The sequence below is a fragment of the Melitaea cinxia genome, chromosome 25, assembly GCF_905220565.1.
Source record: "Melitaea cinxia chromosome 25, ilMelCinx1.1, whole genome shotgun sequence".
Lineage (NCBI taxonomy): Eukaryota > Metazoa > Arthropoda > Insecta > Lepidoptera > Nymphalidae > Melitaea > Melitaea cinxia.
Window position 1 is genome coordinate 3,238,995 of NC_059418.1, and position 19,659 is coordinate 3,258,653.

The 19,659-nt window shown below is 35.3% G+C and overlaps 1 protein-coding gene across 1 annotated transcript; it reads right to left on the bottom strand.

Annotated features, from left to right (window-relative positions):
* Positions 1-1,591: 1,591 nt before the first annotated feature.
* On the bottom strand, positions 1,592-18,606 carry LOC123665997 (gelsolin-like). The gene is made up of 15 exons (XM_045600213.1): positions 18,489-18,606; positions 15,309-15,389; positions 14,821-14,895; positions 14,119-14,314; positions 13,876-13,991; positions 13,556-13,733; positions 12,036-12,136; positions 10,843-10,959; positions 9,620-9,688; positions 8,106-8,168; positions 6,168-6,276; positions 3,803-3,915; positions 3,177-3,287; positions 2,216-2,332; positions 1,592-1,761 (listed from the first exon to the last, which is right to left on the bottom strand). The coding sequence occupies exons 1-15, from the start codon at positions 18,603-18,605 to the stop codon at positions 1,693-1,695; spliced, it is 1,632 nt and encodes a 543-aa protein (XP_045456169.1). The 5' UTR covers position 18,606; the 3' UTR covers positions 1,592-1,692.
* Between the last annotated feature and the right edge of the window lie 1,053 nt (positions 18,607-19,659).

Below are 19,659 nucleotides of genomic sequence, written 5' to 3' on the forward strand. Positions count from 1 at the left end.
TATTAAAAACACGTTTTTTATTTAACATGAAACGCAGTACTTGCACCTAAATTTTAATTTTGCTGAAAATATTTATATCAGCATTAAGCATGTGCTAGAATATTATGTAGTACTTGATACGTTTACTGTATTTTCATTCAGCGTATAACTTTTTTGCAACGTATACTAAGGCCAAACGCAGTACTCACCATTACTGCATTTGCGTGTAGCGAAAACAACAAAAACTCTAGTTTCTCTAGTACTCTAGTTTCGCTCTAGCGAACTCGTTCAAAGTATTTTCAAAGGTATATCTGGAAGGAAGAAGGCAGATATAATAGGTGCTTATAGAATGTTTCTTGAATGTCTGTCTGTCTGTCTGGTAATTATTCAATTTTTATCTTGTTCCAGCTTGTTGACTTTCTTGTTATTGTCTTATCATAAGCCTTTTCTAAATACGAAAAATGCGAATACTAAAAAATATCGTCAACAATTAAATAGCTGGATAGCTGGCGCACGCACACTAACACCACGACAGTCACACATTAACAAAACAGAGCGGAGATGGCGCGGGGCGCGGCGGCGGTATACATCGAGACAGAAACATTTTATTCAAATACCTATTTTTCAAAAGTCTCTTAGGTACCCTGTGTGGGTTTAGTTATGCTGTATTTCATAAAGATATAATAAGGGGTATTAAAACACGAATGTGGGTTTATAATATATAATTATGATAATAGTATCACATGAGTGTATTAATACCTAATTATCAACAGTTGCATACAAGACTTTATCTACACACATAATATGAATCTTCTATAAGATTCTGATTCGCTCATTTTTTTGTTAAAAAAAAAACACTAAAAATATCGAAGAAAAATGGCGGAAATTCGATTAACTTACTTTTATCTACGGCGCGCGACGTCTTGGTTGTAAAACAAAGAGTACCTATATGAAACGCTCATAAATAAATATGTTCTTTTCTTGAAATTCATACAGATGTTCATTGTTTTTAAATTCATACAGATATCAATATCGAGCAGTAAGAATGTGGCTGTCTGTTGAGTAAACCCTTTGCGCAGAAGAGATGAAAAAAAAAAAAACAAAGGAGTATTACTATAAAATTCAGTACAACATTATATCATCCGTTTCAATGATATTATGGGTATTAGGAGATTGGGTGTTTTAATGTTGGCAATAAGCTAACTGTTTCAAAATCTTTCTACAGGATTTAAAGCATGGGAGTAGATAATCTCTATTTATAAATGTCTTATAAAGCAAATGCATATCAAATTAAGATTTTTATCTATAATATAAAAATGAATCGCAAAATGTGTTGCTAAGCGCAAAACTCGAGAACGGGTGGACCGATTTCGCTAATTCTTTTTTTAAAATATTCCTTGAAGTACGAGGATGGTTCTTACGGAGAGAAAAATTCTAAAAAAAAAATTTAAATTTCCTGAAAAAGTCTAAAAACAACACTTTTCTATACTACCATACAAAAGATTTGTGATAATACTTAAGTCAATTTGAACTTTAATACCACAAGGTAAAGTTTGTGTTAGGCGATACGAAGTTCGCCGGGTCAGCTAGTTTCTAAATAAAACAAATAGTATAATATATAATAGAAACTTTTTATTAGTTCAATATCGAGTATTGTTTATCAAAATTAAAAAAAAAAAACAAACATTTAGTCATGGTCTGTTATTATTTATATCATTTCGCGTCCTCTATTTCATTGTTTCTTAAAACTTCCTCTCTCTTCATCTCGTATGATTCTTGCTTCTGTGAAATAAAACAAAAATTTAATAAATCTCCAATATATGAAATTCTCGTGTCGCTGTGTTTGTTCCCTCCTCCGAAACGGCTGGACCGATTTTTATGAAATTTTGTTTGAATATTAGGTAGGTCTGACAAATGACCATCATCTATTATTCATACCCCTAAGGAGGGGGGGGGGATGAAGGGGGTTAATCATATAAAGTAATACAATAAAAGTGTGTGTGTGTGTGTACTTATGTACGCACGTAATAGAAGTTATACTTCATTGGCTGCTAACTTCACGTTGTTAACTTCTTCGTCGCCTAGCTAACATCAGTCCTCAGTAAAAATTTACTCTCATCATTTTTCCCTAGCGGGCCATAAGAAGTATAACTTCAATATAAAGCCAGTCGCCCTCCGGAGTCCTGGCAGCTGAAGCGCGGGCCGGTAGTTATACTGATGTATGTATCGCACTCACCTGCCACATGTACGGGTCCCACTTGTCGAAGGCTCTAACGAAGTGTTCCGGTTCGAGTCCCTGTTTAGCCACTGTTATAGCGCGCTCGCTATTTTGAGGACTGTACGCACGATACGCCTGAAAACAATATACAATTTCAATATTCATCATGCTACAGCTGGGCAAATTTTTTTTTTATCCGAAAGAAGGATCAGAGCTTAATCCACCACGCTGCTCCATTGTGGGTCGACGGGTATATTCCCCACTAACTAACTAACTCATCTGGCTCAGTGACCCGAAGTGAGTCTTGGCCTCCAAAACAAGATTTCTTCACTTTGCACGACCTTGCGCGATTTCCCGCCAATTATTGGCTTGGATCTCACTTAAGTCTGCTTCAACCATGTGCCTCCAGCAGTACCTGGGGCGACCCACTGGTCTATGTCCAGTTGATCGACCCAGATACGCTCTCTTAACTGCTCGATCCTCCCCCATGCGTTCGACATGACCGAGCCACCGCAACCGATAGGATTTGGTAACTCCAATGATATGTACGATTTTATTTTTGTGTTACCCTCACATTAGGAATTCTAAACATTTTTGAATATCATATCAAAAATTGACCGTTCCAGCGGGATTCGAACCCGCGTCTCCGACTGACCGTGTCGGAGCTCTAGCCAATTAAGCTATGGAACGATGTACCCGCTAGAGCGAAATTCTTGATATGATGATTTTTATTTTCGGTTTAAGCGAACCGTGGTTTACATCATTCCTTAGCTTAATTGGCTAGAGCACCGACACGGTCAGTCGGAGACGCGGGTTCGAATCCCGTTGGAGCGGTCAATTTTTGATATGATATTCAAAAATGTTTAGAACTCCAATGATGTTTGGCTCAGAACCCAGGTTTACAATTTCAATATTCCCCACTATGAGAAACAATCTTTTTTATTTCTTTTTCCGAGAAAATACAATGATTATAACTTACATTAACGATATTCTCCCACAGCTTAACATAAGAAACCGGCGACTCCTTCCCGATCCAGATCACTGCGTTGTCACCATTTTCCAATATGTATAGACTGCCTTCATCCAGATCCTGGAACAACATATTTAAACTAAGATTGTGATTCAGATACAATTATTGTTCAGTAATATGAGACTTTGTTCGTTCGATGTTGGACGCAGCAAATTCTATCGGAGACCTTATCAGAATTTTCTAGAGTAGTTTGATTTTTATAAATTAGCTAAAAAAAAATATTAGGATATTGATAAATCTATTTATTTATTTAATAGGTTTAAGAATAGAAATCAAGAATATCACAAATATTACGAAATTAAATGCAACAATTATTGACAGGTAAACAGCACATGCTTAACATTAACGATATAATTAGCAAACTCGTGGTCGTGGTCGTGGTCGTGGTGGCAGTGGTGGTGTTGTTGTTGTTGTTGTTGTTGTTGTTGTTGTTGTTGTTGTGGTAGTGGTGTGTTGGTAGTACTGGTTGTAGTGGTAGTAGTACTGGTGGTAGTGCTGGTGTTGGTAGTGGTAGTGGTAGTATAGTGCACAGCAGTGCACGGCTTGTGTATCGATATAAATTGAATACAGCTCACAGCTTGCTTGAAGCTCTCCACTTCCTCTATTCTCAAGCTGTTGTCGGAGCCCACTGTCACTTCGTACAGACGCCTGTCTGAATCTACGTCGACTCTCTGGAGCAACTGGTCTTCTGGAAGAGTCATAAATGCTTATTGTTACTGATTAAACATTGTGAGAATTCATGTGTTTGTTTCAGTTTTTACAGTAGCGTATTTGAGAGTTCAGAGCCCCGGCCTATATTAATTTGCGACCCCAAAAATTAAGATAAAAAGGTAAAAAAGGCTTATATACATTAGGGATGTGTTAATAAAGAATCTTTTATATTTTACTTCACTATTATGTCAAAATCGATTAGTTTTTCACATCCCTAGTACTGCATCCCTAGTATGCTCCGGGTATATCCGGGTCATGACCTAAAGGTCACGACCCTACGGTAAATATGCCCATGGTTTGTTATCAAACAAAAAAATTTCAACATACATCGACAAATGATAAAATAAAAATATCCTCAACGTAGGTAGTAAAAAGTAGTTAAATAAGCACAATTAAAGATAAAAAAATATCAGATCTCCGATAAATTTAAATGGAACCGCACGACAGCAAAACACGAGATAATCTTATACATAAAATTCTCGTGTCACAATGTTAGTTACAATACTGTTCCAAAACGACTGGAACGATTTTTATTAAATTTTGTGTGCATATCGGGTAGGTCTGAGAATCGGCCAACATCTTTTTTTCATACCCCTAAGTTATGTGAGGGGGAATTAAGGGGGTTAATAACATAATTATGTAGCAAAACAACGTTTGCTGGGTCAGCTAGTACATATCGACTGTCCCTACGTACAGTATCGAAACAGAAAATTTTCTATTTTTTTTATTGCATGAAATAACTACTTTTTTTTAAGAAAAAAGAGAAAATGCTATAAAATACACATAAAATCACATTTTTCATGAGCTTATACTCAATATTGATACTTAACAAATCATTCAGCGTAAAAAATATAAAGTGTCTTTTTTCAATTTCGATATTATACGTAGGGACAGTCGATATATAAAAAAAGGAAAAAATACAGTCGATTTGACAACCTCCTCCTTTTTAACAGACTTCCAAAAAAGGAGGAGGTTCTCAATTCGACTGTATTTTTTTTTTTTTTTTATGTATGTTACATCAGAACTTTTGACTGGGTGGAGCGATTTCGACAAATTTTGTTTTAATCGAAAGGTGGTGTGTGCCAATTGGTCCCATTTAAATTTATTTGAGATCTAACAACTACTTTTCGAGCTATATCTAATAATGCGTTTTTACTTGACGCTTTTTTCGTCGACCTACGTTGTATTATACCGCATAACTTTCTACTGGATGTACCGATGTTGATAATTCTTTTTTTATTGGAAAGGAGATATCCCAAGTTTAGTACCATGATAAGGAAACCAGGATCTGATGATGGGATCCCAGAGAAATTGATGGAAATTCGTGTTTACTCCTTACGAACAATATATATATGTCAGATATTAATAAGAAAAAGGTATACTTTTCGGCTTGAAGATATATTTCTCTTTCTCATGATCTCAGAGTACTCACTCAGTCTACTGTGGGCATAAGTGGGTAATGTTGACACAAGTAAACACAATTAATGATATCACCAAATTATTATAACACAGGAATCAGTTAACAGAAAGGTAACGCAGTACGGAAGGCGGGTAGTTATTGGTCAAGGGGGCGAAGACTAACTTCTTAGCATTCGATGGATTCACGGTTCACCGTGCGGGTACCGAGTCCATCTTGTGGCAGAGGGAGTAACTCAGAGCAGTGCCTAGGACTTGCGACCCAGGTGTAGGTTTAAGGAGATCTCCTTTGGGATACGTATCAACGCTCACCTTCACTGCTCGAGTTATCCGCCATAATATGTAACAATTAATTCGTATGCACAAATTAATTATCGAATGAGTCTAGGTTAAGCTACTAGCAGGATACAACAAGTGTATCGTGCCAAGCCAGAGCCAAGACTGCCTTAGCGGCGGTTGCACCATTCGTTAAGTACACGTCAGAATAACTCGAGTAATATAATGAATGAGGGTAGGTGACTATCGAACGATGTGCTAGGTGGCGCGTCGATCACCCCACTACTCTAACAGCTAATAATTGACAACTGACATTATCTGAATACACCCAAGTCAAACACTTGACGTTCCGTATTCATACTCTGCGACATATATATATATATATATATATATATATATATTTTTTTTTAATTTAATCGCGTTTGATACGCAACTAGCTACTATTGCGCGACTAATGTTTCACCGGTCGTTGATTAAACTATCTGACGAATAAATGTAACTGACAGATAAGTACGTTATAGTTAAATATAAACTTACGAGTTGACCTGACGAGGCGGGAGTGCGACATGCCGACGTCGCGCCAAGTACTGAAGTACTGCTTGAAGATAGCGGGTTCGGTTCCTTGCGGGATCTTCGCTACGTGGACCTTAAAAATTAAAAATTGTAGAAGTGGTAAGAAATTACAAAAAATATTTTTTACATACTTAAAAAAAGATAACTTTTTTTTTAATGTTACTAGGTCGGCAAATAAGCGTCCGGCTCACCTGATGGTAAGCGATTACCGTAGCTTATAGACGCCTGCAACACCAGAAGCATCGCAAGCGCGTTGCCGACCCAATCCCCAATCCCCCCCCCAAGAGCTCTGGTCACCTTACTCACCAACAGGAACACAATACTGCTTGAAAACAGTATTATTTAGCTGTGGTCTTCTGTAAGGTCGAGGTACTACCCCAGTCGGGCTGCTCCATATTTTGAGCAGGAAATTCCTGCTGTGCCCTACCTCAGTTAAAATTAGTTAGTGTACGTGCAGTATTTCGAGGAAGTTAAAACAAAAGAATTAATGACATTGCTGTTAGCAGGGTTTAAAGTATAGAAATAAATAAATATCTAAACAATACACACACGGCCGTCTGTTCCTAAAGTAAGCAACTTAACGCTTGTGTTATAAGTAACAGCCGACTGGTATAGCTACATATATTTTATTTTTCGATAAACATACTTATAGATAATACATATCAAAATATATAAATAAATATTTATATTACACCCAGACTCGGGGTGGAAATCGAACCCACAACCCTCGGAGCAGAAAGCAGGGTCAATACAAAATACGCCAACGAGCTAGTCGAAATAGAAAATGTTCGTCACTGATTTGTTTGTATATTAAAGTGCCTCATGAAACGTTGAATATAGACTAACAATAAATTAATTAAATTTATGTACCGCATTGTAATTAAATAGGCGTAATACTTCAACAGTTAGGCTGTAACTCAGAAACTACTCGTCAGATGTCGCTGTATTTAAATGGAACCACACGAAAAGCAATATCATTCGAATGTGAAAAAGTATCATCAAAATCTGCACACCCAGTGTTAATACAAATAAAATAATTGTGTTTGCTCGCAAACGAAAAAAAAACCGACTTCAATTATATCGACAAGTAGTACAACGTAGATCGACGAAAAAATAGTCAAGTAACGACGCGTTATCAAAGATTACTCAAAAAGTAGTTATCAGATCTCAATAAAATTTATATGTAACCACATGACAAACATCAGCTTTCGATTAACTTAAAAATTATTAAAATCGGTACACCCAGTAAAAAGTTATTGCGGATTTTCAAGAAGTTCTCTCGATTTCTCTGGGATCCCATCGTCAGATCCTGATTTCCTTATCGTGGTACTAAACTAAAAATATCTTCTTTCTAACAAAAAAAGAATTATCAAAATCGGTATACCCAGTAAAAAGTTATTGCGGATTTTCAAGAATTTCCATCAATTTCTCTGGGATCCCATCATCAGATCCTGGTTTCCTTATCATGGTACTAAACTTGGTATATCTTCTTTCCAACAAAAAAAGAATTATCAAAATCGGTACATCCAGTAGAAAGTTATGCGGTATAATACAACGTAGGTCGACGAAAAAAGCGTCAAGTAAAAACGCATTATTAGATATAGCTTGAAAAGTAGTTGTTAGATCTCAAATAAATTTAAATGGGACCAATTGGCACACACCACCTTTCGATTAAAAGAAAATTTGTCGAAATCGCTCCACCCAGTCAAAAGTTCTGATGTAACATACATAAAATACAGTCGAATTGAGAACCTCCTCCTTTTTTGGAAGTCGGTTAAAAATACAGTTCAATTGACATCGTTTTTTTTAAGTCGGTTAAAAAAAGTCTACAACGAATGTTTTTCGAAGGGAGAGTCAAACCCGCGACTGCTGGCTCACGTCGAAAAATCGAGAAACACTCACCCAGGACGGATAGTTCTTGGCCCTCAAATACTGTTCAGCCTTCGCCATAGCTTCGGTCTTTTCCTGTAATTAATAAAACTATATTAACAGAGGAAATTAGGTCGACGAATCTTATTCTGGAGTCCGCGGGGGCCAGACTATCGTAATTTCTCCCAACACCGGTAGAAGCACTGGCCCAATATGAAGATTAACTCGGTGACTTGAGCAAACACAAAGTATCAGAGGCATTAACTCGTTTCTCATATTCACACGGTTACTCTGATAACATCGTAAGCCATCGTTTTAAACTTTTTTAACAAAACAAACAGTTTTTATTTATGGCTAACAGAGTACAATAACAATTGTATGACCGCTATAATCGTTGTAAAGTTAAAATCGTGTTAAAATCGTGTATTTATGTATGTATATGTTTATGTATGTATGTATGTAAATACTATTTGAATGTATGGATGTGTTTTTTTGGTTTATATTATGTAGTTTGTATATGTAAGTTTTTTACAAATTATACAGATAATTACGCTTCTGCACCTACCTTTTCAATATATATTTTCCTATTTCTAAAGGTTGTCTGGAAGAGATCGCTACTAAGCGATAAGACCGCCTTTGTACATTACTATCTCTATGTGTAAATAAGTGTTTTATGTAAATCTTTTCTGAGTGGTGTGCGATAAAGCATATTCATCTATCCATGTATAAAGTCTTCGAAGGCAACGATATTGAATTGAGAAATTAAATTATATCAAAAACAATTTTTTTCCTAAGTTAATGTACGAAGTTTTCAGCTCAACTGATATATTTCACAGATGAAATATTACAGAAATGTGACATTGGCATGAAATACTAACAAAAATCAATCCTCACAAAATTTCACATTTATTATATAAGTAGGATATTTGTTTCATGTTAGGATATTTGTTTTATTTTTATTTTTACTTATTGATTTTTTAATTTAATTTAAAATAAATAAATATAAATATTTACACAATACACACACGGTCGGCTGTTCCTAAAGTAAGCAACTTAATACTTGTGTTATAGGTAACAGCCGACTGGTATATAGCTACATATTTTTTTTTCGATAAACATACTTATAAATAATACATATATAAATATATAAATAAATATTTATATTACACCCAGACTCGGGGTGGGAATCGAACCCACAACCCTCGGAGCAGAAAGCAGGGTCACTACAAACTGCGCCAACGGGCTAGTCAATTTTGTTTTATTTTAAATTTTGTTTTGTTGTACTAACCCAATATGGACTTAAAATTTAGTCTGAAATAAAGTATTATTATTATAAATAAACACATACTACACACACACACACACAACACACATACACTATAATCCACTCTGATTCGGCGCGGGAATCGAACTCACACCCCAAAGCGGATAAAACCATTGCCAACTGCACGGATGGATCAGTCGAAGTACATAAGAGTTAGTCTTATGGTATAGGCTATATTACATCACGTATAGACGTGAGGCGTCTATCGTAATCGTTATCATACCTTCTGCGTGGCTTGCTTCCCGACCCACACGTAGATGCTTCCGCTAACCGTGTCCAAGATGTAGGTTTCCTGTATCAAATAATGAAGTTGATATTTATGATATAGGAACTAGCTTTTTATACAACTTGGTTGGCAAATAAGCGTACGCTTGTAGACGTCTGCAACGCCAGAATCATCGCAGACACGTTGCCGGCCCAATCCCCAATTCCTCAAAGGAGCTCCGGTCCACCTTACTCACCACAGGAACACAACACTGATTGAAAGCAATATCATTTGAAGCTTACGCGACACACATTGTAATGTCTTATAAACTATCGAACGCAACTAATTGAAAAATAAATAAATTATATGCTCCAATTTTTGCGCCTTTTTCTTATTTTTGGAGTTATTCCTTGAAAATTGATTTTCATATAAGGCCAGGGGTATGAAAAAATATGAGGAGTAAAATCATTGAACGAATGACCTCGTTACGTTTCTTGTAACGCCATCTATCGCTTAAAGCCAAAGATGAACGACGTTTTCTAATAACGCCATCTCGTCGTAACGTATCATCGATAGATGGCGTTATTTGATTCGTTTACTTAACATTTGTTCATCATCACTACGGCCGCACCGGAAGACGCACCATTTGATACCATTTGATATGGTATTGATATTTTTCTTAGACTAGTAAGCCTTTTATGTGCCTATTTAGACAGTCGATCTGAAGGAGTAAACTCCAGTCATGCGTCGGAGCTGACACACACATTTATTTTGTAAGAACATTCTACAAAGGTCTAAAAAGAACAATGAGTCGAAATCGGTTCAGACATTCCAGTTTCGCGTTAAGCAATACGTGGTAGGAAGGCAATAGAGAGACTAAACAATAAGATATGAAACTTTATCAAAACTCCCTTTAATACTAAACCAAATTATTTAAACAGTTCAACTGATGGCATTCTGTTTCAGTAGCCTACAGACGCCTGCAACACCAGAAGCATCGCAAAAGCGTTGCCGACCCTACACCTGATCCTGGCCAGAATCTCTCTACCTCACTCACAGGATCACAACAGTGCTCGAGAGCAGTGCTACTTAGCTGTGCTCTTCTGTAAGATAGAGGTGATTCCCCAGTCGAACTGCTCCAGATTTTGGGCAGGATATATCTCATTGTACCCTACCTCTGTTGAACTTTATCCACGATCAATAAGATAGGCTTTAATAGTGCACGCTGTAGCTAAAAGTACCTGCGGCTTGAGCTGTTCCTGCCGGTAGGGTGCCGCCAGAGGAGTGATCTTCAGCTTTCCAGAACTGTCCGACACTTCGGACAGGACCACTGAGCTCTCCTCGTTCCTCTCGAACGTCTGGAATATTTCAAGATGGACATTTTTGAATTTCGCTCTGGTGTAGCGGTGCGTGTACCGTGTACGTGCTTCATATACCGACGTCTGTGGGTTCGATTCCTACCCGGGACAGGTATTGGTACAAATCTTTCTTTCCAGTCTGGATGTGTCCTTATGTTTATCAAAATCAAATCAAATCAAAAATAGCTTTATTCAAATCGGCTCCAAGAGCACTTTCGAATCGTCATTTTACAAATTAAAACTTGAAAAATAAATTATTATTTTTGTAAAAGTGAAGCTACCACCGATTCGGAATGTAGATTCTGCAGAGAAGAATCGGCAAGAAACTCCGCAGTTACTTTTTTGAAAATAATATATAAACAAAATTACAAACATGTTGCATGAAATGCGTCACTAAGTCCACACATTTTTATCAACTATGTAATCCTGCATCGAGTAATAAGCTTTATCTATTAATTTTTTTTTTAATAAAAACTTTAAATTTATGTTGAGACAATTCCAAATTCGTTTGTGGTATTTTATTATACATGCGAATACCATGACCCAGAAAGGAAACGTTTACTTTGCGCAGTCGGAAACTTGGAGTTACAATTTTGTTATTCCTTCTCGTGTTTACAATGCGATTATTACTATTTATTTCAAAACAATGAATATTTTGGTGGATATACATAACATTGTTATAAATATATAAAATATTATTAATATTATACATAATATTGTTATAAATATATATATAATAAATATATACTAACATTATAAAGCTTTGTTTGTTCACAATTTCTAATGGTCTCTAATGGTCTAAGCGACCGTGGCGCCGTCTATAGTGAGTCCTTTACAGCACTCGAATATAAAATCATCATATCAAAAATTTCGATCTAGCGAGTACATCGTTCAATAGCTTAATTGGCTAGAGCACCGACACGGTAAATTGGAGATGCAGGTTCGATCCCCGCTGGAACGGTCGATTTTTGATATGATATTAAAAAATTGTTTAGAATTTCCTAATTTGTTTGTTGAGTATGTTTGTTTGTTTAAACGCGGAAAAATAAAAGTGGAAGCATGAGAATGAAAGAGACCTGGTCATCACCACCGGCGCTGTCTTCAGGAACCAGGTCCTTGCTGCCGGAGCCGAGGTTGCTGAAGAACTTCTGAACGTCCACGTCGCTGGAGTACTGGTCTACAAGACAACAATTAACATAAATTGTTTCAAAGTACCTATTTTATAAATTTGTATCGGTTAAAGGTTGGGTTTTTAAAGCCAGGTTCATTTGGAGCAAATATGATAAATTGTCGGTGGCTATGAATCGTCATAATGTAGATATCATGGCTAACAATGACAGCAGACTTAACACAGACAGTTAACGAAGACCTTGATCTGCGTGTGCTGGAATTTCGCTTCTATTACGTACGGGATAGGGTTCTGTATTAAATAATTGTGTTTGCTAGCAAAAAAAAAAAATTCCGACTACAATTACATCAACAAGTAATACAACTTAAGAAGATAAAAAAAAATAGTCATATAAATACGTATTATCAAAGCATGCTCAAAAAGGAGTAATCAGATTTCGATCGGAAATATTAGCTTCCGAATAAAACAAAAATCATCAAAATCGGTATACCCAGTGAAAAGTTATGAGGTATAATAAAATTGTCAAGTAAATATGCATTATTAGATGTAACTTAAAAAGTACTTGTTATAAATCTCAATTAAATTTAAATGTGACCACATGACACGGGTGGCGCGCATCTTTTCTACAACCTTCTACTTTTTTTATGCATTTACCAATGTGGCTCACTCGATAGAGCCAGGTTAATGAAACAACCATTTACCCGAATTTAATATTCTTAAACTATATATGTATAATTTACAAAATCAATAAACATAGGGCAGCGCCATCTAGTTTTACTTTATAGAACTATTCTAACAAATATAACTAAATATAATGATTTCCAATTATACTACCAAAACGATTTCTTCTGCTTGTACAAGTAGTGCAATTTCGTTTCTGGGTGATTTTAATATAAATCTAATCAATCAAAATATAAAAAAAAAACAAATATATACAAATAGGCTTCAAAAGAACTTTCAAATCGTTATTTCACAAATTACAATTTTTAAAGTGATGAAGGAATGTAGAATCAGCAGAGAAAAATCGGCAAGAAACTCCGCAGTTAGTATTTTGAAAATAATATATAAACTGTTTTTTAAGTACAAAATTAGTAACATGTTGAATAAAATACAGCGCCACTAAGTCCACACATCTTTATCAACTATGTAATCCTGCACCGAATAATACTCTTTTTATCTATTATTAATTGTTAATAAACACTTTAAATTCATGTTAAAACGTTAAATCGACCAAACCTTAATTAGGAATCGCACTGTTTATTGCTATAACTCACATGAAAAACCAAGTGCAGAAAACAAAATGGTTTGGTCGGTAATAAATATAAAATAATAAATAGATATTGACATTTTGGTTTGAGTCTTGAACCAATTACTTACAATTACTATAAAGTAATTTGTATTAATTTCCTCGATACACTACAAAGAACAAATAAGTGATCCACAAGAATGTTTCAACGTGTTACTCACCAATAATTTCCACCTTCCCTCTTCCATTGTGATCCTGGTCCCTGATCTGATTAGCGATCGATATGGCTTTCAACTTCTCAACATTCCTGGCTTTCTCTCCAACGTACACGAGGATATCATTGTTGATGTCCAGAATGAAACAGTCTCCCTTGTTCATTGATGATATCAGAGGGTCTACCTGGAAGGTGACGAAACAGATAATAAATAAACAGAAAAAAGGTCGACTTCAATGTACATCGACAAGTAATACAACGTAGGTAGTGGGAAACAATAATAATCAATTAATTACGCATTATTAAGTGTAACAACCCCAAACTGACCTGTCTGACTCTGACGTTTTTCTTTCCCTTGACTTGGAAGAGCCTTTTCTCAGCGCCAGGGTTAGTGACCACGTGGTTGAACCCGGACTGGACGCCGCCGTCCACGTAGCGGACAGCTGGAGACAATGATTTCATAACTTTAAATGATATGTCGATTTTGCTTCCATATTATATTATATTCCAATTTTATTGGCGTTTGTAAAATGTGTACAATCTATCTAATGATACGAAACATTCGCTCACCTCCCCCCGGGAAGTAACCCAGGAACTGCGGGCTCTCGTAGCCCATGGTCTCCCGGTGCTGGACCGCTCGACCGTCGAACTTGTCATCCAGACCCACGGACAGGATGGCGGCGGCGCCGGCCTCATCCTGGGAGGTTTCGCTACCGATCCAGTAGTGGATATCCCAGGACAGGTTATTACGTTTGTCTGCCGTTGTCTGCAATAAATAAATTAATATATGTATATATATCAAATATTTATAATTATCAAAAAATATATACATTTAGTTATATCAATCGGCTGTTACCTATAACACAAGCATTAAGTTGCTTACCGTAGGAACAGACGACCGCGTGTGTCTGTGTTAAGAGATATATATATTTATTTTAATAATGAGAGTAGTCATCCAGTAAAATTTAAGGAGATGACGCATATCAAAAAAAATATTATTCTAGAAGAACAGTGCACTATTTTTGTTGCACTAAATATTTAAATAAAAAATTATGAAAAAAACTAAATAATCTGTGAACACCGCCATCTAGTAGCGAAAAGAATAATTACTTTTTGTTTTTAGTTTGTGTAATTAAATCTCTTTATAATGCATCATTAAAAAAAGTTAAAAATAAATAAACTTAAAACATAATTATAGTATTCACAGCATTTTTCAAGAAAAATTCAACGAAATTTAAATCCAAAACACAAAAAAATTCAAGAAATGTTTACCTTCAAAATTATATAAGAATCTCCTTTGTAGAACTTTCCGACATCCTTCTGCGGGACCGCTACTGGTTCGAAATTCTGAAAATTTTATAAACAACTTCATCTTACTTATTCGTTTTTAATAACCACCTGGTTAGGTATATCACGTTGTTGTTGTTTTAAAATGTATTTCCAATAGGGAAAGGCAAAGGACTATAATCCATACAGCCTAGTCTGAATAGTAATTAGAGCACAATCTCAGAGGATAAGTCGACAAGCGCGACATGTCGCTGGCAAGGATTTTGTTCAAGATGGTAGAGCAACACCAATGGGCTGTGTGATGTACATAGAAGAACACTAACTTGTAGGTATAGGAAAAAATAATTTATGTATTATATGTAGACATAAATAATTATATCAAATAAAAATGTAAATATTATATCAATATGTTTGTGCACACTCAATCCGATTTAGATGCAATTTTTTGATTTTTTAATTAAGTAAATACTGACCTCTATCCTCCATAACTCCAGCCCGGCTCGCTGGCCAGCCGAGGCGAACGCTGGGTGAGTTCTTGCTTTCTCTCTTGCATCCTATAATTAATATTATTGATAAAATGATTTATTTTAATTAAAATAATAAGCAAAAAATAAAGAAGTTATAAACGTAAAGACAAACTACAAAAAAAAAATTATATACACGTATGAATTAAAATATTTTTAAAGTCGACTCGGTAGTAGCGTTTGAAGGTTGGTAATAAGATAATGAAACCTCATTTCTAAAAGCTTTTTACTTGTCATAGGCATATACACTGCGACAAAAGTTTCTCCAGACAAAACCTCTCAAATTTATTTATTTTATTTTATTTATTTAATTTTGAGGAGGAACAACAGCTAAAATACTTTCACAAATACAAAATTTACATAGAGACATAAAGCCAATAATAGTTCCTCACATATAGAAACAGAAATTTTTTCATATTTACTGTAAAACTAATCATAAGTAAATATTTTTATACCTACTAATACGCCAGAATTGTTGACTTGATCCTAATATTATGTTATATACATAGTTGGGTACCGACTACCAAGGCTGCTGTGTCATGAGAGAGCGAGTTCGTTAGTTTGATAGCACGACAAAAGTATAAACCATTCGTCACATTCTTGTCAGTTCGTGTTTAGATATGACAGGTGTATTATTAATAATTTTGGTTATTTTTTTTCTATTTTTTTTTTAATTATTGTGCCACGAGGAAAACACTTAAATTAAACTAAATAAAAAAATTGCCAAGCTGGAGGTGGTAGCGTAATGATATGTTCTGGTACTGAATAAGGATACCTACTCAGGGAAAATAGATATCGAGTTTTGTACTGGAAAAATGAATAATAAATGATATACTTAAAGAACTAATGATATAAAGAAATAATTTTTCTTTAATTATTATTTGTCTGACATTGATTAATATTGTAAGCCTTGGTGGATGAGCGGGGTACCCAGTAATACGGGACACCACCCAGTACAGGGGCCCTTGCGACTTGTTTGTTAAAACTTATTATTATCAATAAACTATTTTGTTTTTTTTTTTTTTTTTTTTTGAATGATATAAGAATATTTCTAATGCAAGGCGAATATCTGGCAATAATTTTATTTTTCAAAATGACAATGCCAGTGTTCACCGAGTACAGGTAGTTCAAAAAATATTCAAATTATTGACTGGCCAACTTATTTTCCTATAGTATTTCCCCGACTTTGAAGTCGTGTCGGAGTACATAGACAATTCTTTTATTGTCTCTGCATTTATCAACTAGCACAGTTTCCGGCCAGTGGCTACGTAACTCTCGTTAATGTTCATGTTCCTGTATCTCGTAAACTACGCTTCCAGTAAACATACTGTTTTAGGCAAAATTTACCGCAGCATTATGATTTCGAACATCTCTAGATTTTGATTAATAAAAAATTTTAGGCCCCGACTGATTTTGAGCAATTTTATAAAATCTACAAATATTCAAAATTCATTTCAAATCTTCTATATAAAAAAAACGGCGTCAATTTTTGCCGATAAAAGAATTTGGTGGATGTCTGATAATTTCTCTAAATTTTTTATTGTTTAATATTTAAAAACTTCGCTTAGCAGCTTTTCAAATTTTTTACATTTTTTCAAAACTTTGTAAGTAATCCTTTTTACGGAAATTGCGCTGACGGAGAAGTATGCGATTTTGCACACTTATAGTTTATATAGAGAAGGAATGTAGAATGCTAATATTTTTTTCAAGTATGCATAAAACAATACATTAATTCAATAAAAAAAAAATACACACATACATGGTATATGACACACACACACACACATATACTCTTTTGTTTATTATAATAAAACTATAGTCATTGACAACAGAACCTTAATAATGAAACTTATAATTGAAATTAAATATGGTCGAATTTCGACCACTGGTTGACCACTAGTATTCTTAAATATAGATGGAATGTATGTACAGTATAAGTACAATACCTCATTCTAAAATTGCTAAACATCTTGGGTATCTTTTAGTTAGTAAAATTACAATACGGGGTAGGAATTTTACTAAACTTATCAGTAAAAGATTTGTAAATTTCAACAATACGTTGTAATTTTCTTATATTAAATTAGAATTAATAGTATCGTAATTTGAGTTTTGAAATTACTAAATCGTTGTGCGTAATTACTTTAAACACATTTTTTGTAAAAACAAAAAAATATTTTTTTTTACATCGTAGTGTGTAATTTTTTTTTGTGCATATATCCTCAATCTTGCCAATGCGAATAAACAAGATATCCTTATATGAGAGCGACTATTACAACTCAATGCTGAATCAATCAGCAGATACGCCAGTTGACTAGTAGAATTTGTAAACAAGATAATTGTGGTTGCTCGTAAAGGAAAAAATCCGACTTCAATTAGATAGACAAGTAATATAACGTAAGTTGACGAAAACAAATAAAAAAAGCCCTAGTCGTCACTACGATTTTCGAGGTTTCCCCTCGATTTCTCTAGGATTCCATCATCAGATCCTGGTTTCCTTATCATGGTACCACACCTGGGATATCTCCTTTCTAACAAAAAAAGAATTATCAAAATCGGTTCATACACGACGAAGTTATCCCTGAACAAACATAAAAAAAATATATAATATATATGGTCGAATTGAGTAAACTCCTCCTTCTTGGAAGTCGGTAAAAAAACCCGATTACTATGTTTAACCGACTGTAGCCTTTGAGGAATTTCAAATCCGACGGCGTTCATCGATTTATTAGACTTTGTCACGTCAAAAGTTAAGGCCTATGCGTCCAATGAGATTTGTTACGATTTGTCACGTTAACTATCGTCTGTAAACCAACTTACAGGCAACCAATTTTTTTTATACAACTAAGGTAAGGCTCATGGTAAGCGATTACCGTAGCTTAAAGACGCCTGATACAGCAGAAGTATAACAAGCGCGTAGGCGACCTCTACCCCTAACCTCGTCTCCCCACGAACTATGGTCATCTTACACATCACAGGATCACAATATTTCTTAAAAGCAGTATTATTTAACTCTCTTCTGTTCTTCTTCTTCTCTCTCAGATCTTCTGTAAGGTCGAGGTACTACAGTAGGGCTGCTCCAGATTTTCAGCAAGACATTTCCTATTTTAGTCTATTATATTTTCATCTTACCTTATCTGATAGAGATGTGATGTGCGGCGTCACGGACTGCGACTGCTGCCTTGTGGTAGTCCTTCCGGATACAGATACTGCGACGGCGATGACCGCCCACAGATGAAGAAGCTTCATTCTACAAGAAAACTCTATATTAGTTACTAGCTGTGCCACGCGGTTTTAACGCGTTCATTTGAGGAAATAAGTGTGTTTGCAACTTTGCAGGCAAACAAAGAAAAACCGACTTCAATTATATCGACAAGTAATACAACGTAGGTAGACAAAAAATTAGTCAAGTAAATACGCATTATCAAAGATTACTCCAAAAGTTGTAATCAGATCTCGATGAAATTTAAATGAGACCACATGATAAACATCGGCTTTCGATTAAATTAAAAATCATTAAAATCAGTACACCCAGTGACAATTTATGCGGATTTTTGAGAGTTTCCCTCAATTTCTCTGGGATCCCATCATCAGATCCTGGTTTCCTTATCATGGCAGTAAACTAGGAATATTTCCTTTCCAACAAAAAAAAGAATTATCAAAATCGGTTCATAAACGACGGAGTTATCCCCGAACATACATAAAAAAATATATACATATTATACGGTCGAATTGAGTAACCTCCACCTTTTTTTGAAGTCGGTTAAGAATAGCCTATGGCCTTCTTCGGTAAATGCGCTATTAAACACAAAAATAATTTTTCAATTCGGAACGGTCGTTCTTGAGATTCGCGCGTTTAAACGAACAAACTAACTGTTGAGCTTTATAATATTAGTATAAATAGCATCATATGTTAGGTACTACTTTTACTGAATACCGTTCTGCTGTACTGGTGCATATAGAAGTCTAAAAGCGATCGCAGGTTTGATTCCCGCTCGGATGTCCTTGTGGTCCACACCGTGCCTTATAAGTGCGTGAAGCTATCGGTCCAGTTGTTATCAAAGACATCAGATAGCAGTCGATAGTAATGGCAGGGGAAATATTTGAAAGGAGTAGCGTGGTGGATTAAGCTGCGACCATTCTCTGATATTGATAAAGAGGCATTTGGCCAGTAGTGGAACGTAACAGGTTATAGGTTTACGCTTCAGCCTTTAATATCCCCCTACTGGGCATAGGCCTCTTTCCTCATCTAGGAGAAGGATCAGATCATGTACACCTGATAGCGATCGTTACTCAAAGTAGG

Coding starts and splice junctions, on each gene's coding strand:
- LOC123665997 (XM_045600213.1), bottom strand. CDS start 18,605: ATGAAGCTTCTTCATCTGTGGGCGGTCATCGCCGTCGCAGTATCTGTA. Junction 3,288..3,802: donor TGGAGAGCTTCAAGCAAGCT/GTGAGCTGTATT, acceptor ATGTTGTTCCAG/GATCTGGATGAAGGCAGTCT. Junction 2,333..3,176: donor TGTGGGAGAATATCGTTAAT/GTAAGTTATAAT, acceptor TATTGTTTTCAG/GCGTATCGTGCGTACAGTCC.